At 52.6% G+C, this 2500-nt stretch overlaps 1 protein-coding gene across 1 annotated transcript in view; it reads right to left on the bottom strand.

Annotated features, from left to right (window-relative positions):
* Positions 1-637, bottom strand: part of six3b (SIX homeobox 3b) — a gene marked incomplete at both ends in the record, with an annotated part of 1952 nt that extends 1315 nt beyond the window's left edge. The window contains one exon of the mRNA XM_080021102.1: positions 1-637. This exon is cut by the window's left edge and continues 55 nt beyond it. Coding sequence (XP_079877228.1) covers positions 1-637 — 637 coding nt within the window.
* Positions 638-2500: the final 1863 nt, after the last annotated feature.

Below are 2500 nucleotides of genomic sequence, written 5' to 3'. Positions count from 1 at the left end.
CCACCTGCGTGGGCGTCAGTCCGGTGGCGAGGGCCAGCTCCCGTTTCTTCCCGGGGTTGGGATAGGGGTCCTGGAGGTACCACTCCCTCAGCAGCCCCCGCGTTCGCTCCTTGAAGCAATGCGTCTTCTGCTCCCCGTCCCAGATGGTCCTGGGCAACGGGAACTTCTTCCTCACGCGGTACTTGTCCACGGGTCCGAGCGGTCTCCCGCGGAGCTTCTCCGCCTCCCGGTAGTGCGCCTCCAGCCACATGGCCTGGAGTTTCCCGTGAGACGCGCGGGTGAAGCGGTGCGTCTCCAGGATGTGGTACAGCTCCCGGAAACTCCCCGTGTGGTAGGCGACCACGGCCCGGGCGCGCTGCACGGACTCCTGCTCCGAGATGGAGTCGCAGGGGCCCGGGGCCACCGGGAGCGACCAGAGGAACCGGGCCAGGCGCTCGATGTCCCCGGTCTCCTCCAGGGTCTCGCACACGCCGGCCACCTGCGCCGCCGAGAAGCAGAGACCCGGCAGGGCCAGAGGGGGGCAGGCGGCGGGGGGCTCCTCCGGGGAGCGGGACCGGAGGGCGGAGGACGCGTCCGTGAAGTGGGGGAGGAGGAGGCGGGAGGCGGAGAAGAGCTCGAACGGAGACCTGAACACCATCTGGACGGAGGGGAAGCGGGCGGAGTGGAGTTGGTCTGACTCCTCCGAGGGGGCGACGGGCACCGTCTGAGGGGCTTCCTCTGGAGCCGGGCTCTTTAGGATACCTGGACGCCAGGGGTGGGAGTTGCGCCCTGGCTCGCCATTGGCCCCCGCGGGTGCTGATGAGGGGTTGTCATGGCAGCGCTGCCAATCAAACGCCAAGTGGCCGCGCTGTGCCCGCCCACTACGCGCGTCCAACCGTCTCTCCACCCCCGCCCTGCGGTGATTATGTGGTGTTATTTGACGCTTTTCCAAACTCAATTCCAATTAATTTATAAATGTTTTTTTGTTTTTTTCCTGTAAAATAGGTCAGGACAAGCGGAGCAGTGGTCCGGGGGGGTCCCGGGGGCCCTTTTAATAGTTTCCGGGGGTCCCCATCACAATGACTAACAGTTCAACTTCAACAAGACGTGGGCGCCCTAGTTTCACTGTTATCACCATAACACATTACGCAGACAGGGTGGAAGTTTGGCCCAAAATCTTGAACGATCAATAAAACATCTCAGATTGGGGTCCTGGGAATTTTTTGTGTATTTTTTTTTCAAGATTTAAAAAAAATAAAAATAAAAAAGTAAATATCACTGAACTAGAGTATGGGCACTTCACTCCATATACTGTATGTATTAAAGTATGTATATGTATGTGACGAATAACCCTCTTGAATCTCTTGAATCTTGGGAAGGAAGACGAATGTGTTTTGTGTCCTACCTATTTGATTTGATAATAAAGCATAAACGTTGCGTTAGTTTGCTTTTGTGACGCTTTTCCCAAAGCAACTTGCAGACTGATTGGATGCACGCATATTTAAATGATGGCCTATATAACTTGAAAACCAAAGTACAATATTCCGGATTTACTCACCTTTATATGCTCAACAATATGACCATGGATGCGTGTGCATCCATGCTATTAAATAAGTGACAGAAGCGTTAATCTGCGACGCCAACACCCCAGCGCGACGTCAGCTTGATTGGAAATCTCCCCCGGACCTAAAAGCGTATGTTTCTCTAAGTGGTCCGGCGCTATTGTAATCACTTTACTCTCCTCTAATATCCATATTCCGAGCTAAGCCGCGCTCCATTCTGTCAGGCCCACCTTGGATTATCACACAGCTATCCAGCCTACTAACATTAGTGGAATAGAATAGCATATTCAATCAACATTAACACATTTGGAAAGCCTGAGCCATATGCTCGGAGCCACGGCGCTCTTTGGGGATGCGCGGCAGATGCTTTTCAATTTTCATGTCTCCGAACCAGGATGGGGTGGGGTCGGGGTTGGGGTGGACATTGAACGCAGGTACAATAGTGGACATGGTTCCAAATGTCGTTTTTTTGTCTTGAAGCGCTTTATCCTCTCCAACCCAAATTGTCTCTCAAAACAGCAATTTGGACAGATAGATAGATGAACTCAATTCTAGTGTGTGTGTGTGTGTGTGTGTTTTATATGTGCTTTTCAAGAAGTACAGTTTACTTCATACATATGTTAAACACATCATATATATATTTTATCCTCACCCAATCTCTCTCTCTCTCTCTCTCTCTCTCTCGCCCAACTTTCTATATTTTCCCTCTCCCCGTCTCCAACTTGGAGCCCGGGTCGCAGGCCTCCTGAAGCACTTGAGATGCCTGGTGTAGTTGATGTGGCGCTCTAGAGGAACAATGGCAGCTGACCCCCCTAAAGGGGAAAAGGTATGGTCACGGCCAGGGCTCCCTCAAAAATAGAACCGCAGCGAAAGAAAATAATAAAGCGCATAGCGTACAGCACGCAGCCGACAAGGACTTTTTGTGTGAGCGTCCGTGTGGGTCCGTATAACCCATAACA

The sequence above is a fragment of the Zeus faber genome (assembly GCF_960531495.2).
Source record: "Zeus faber genome assembly, chromosome: 20".
Classification (NCBI taxonomy): Eukaryota; Metazoa; Chordata; class Actinopteri; order Zeiformes; family Zeidae; genus Zeus; species Zeus faber.
This window is presented reverse-complemented; position numbering and strand designations above follow the sequence as displayed.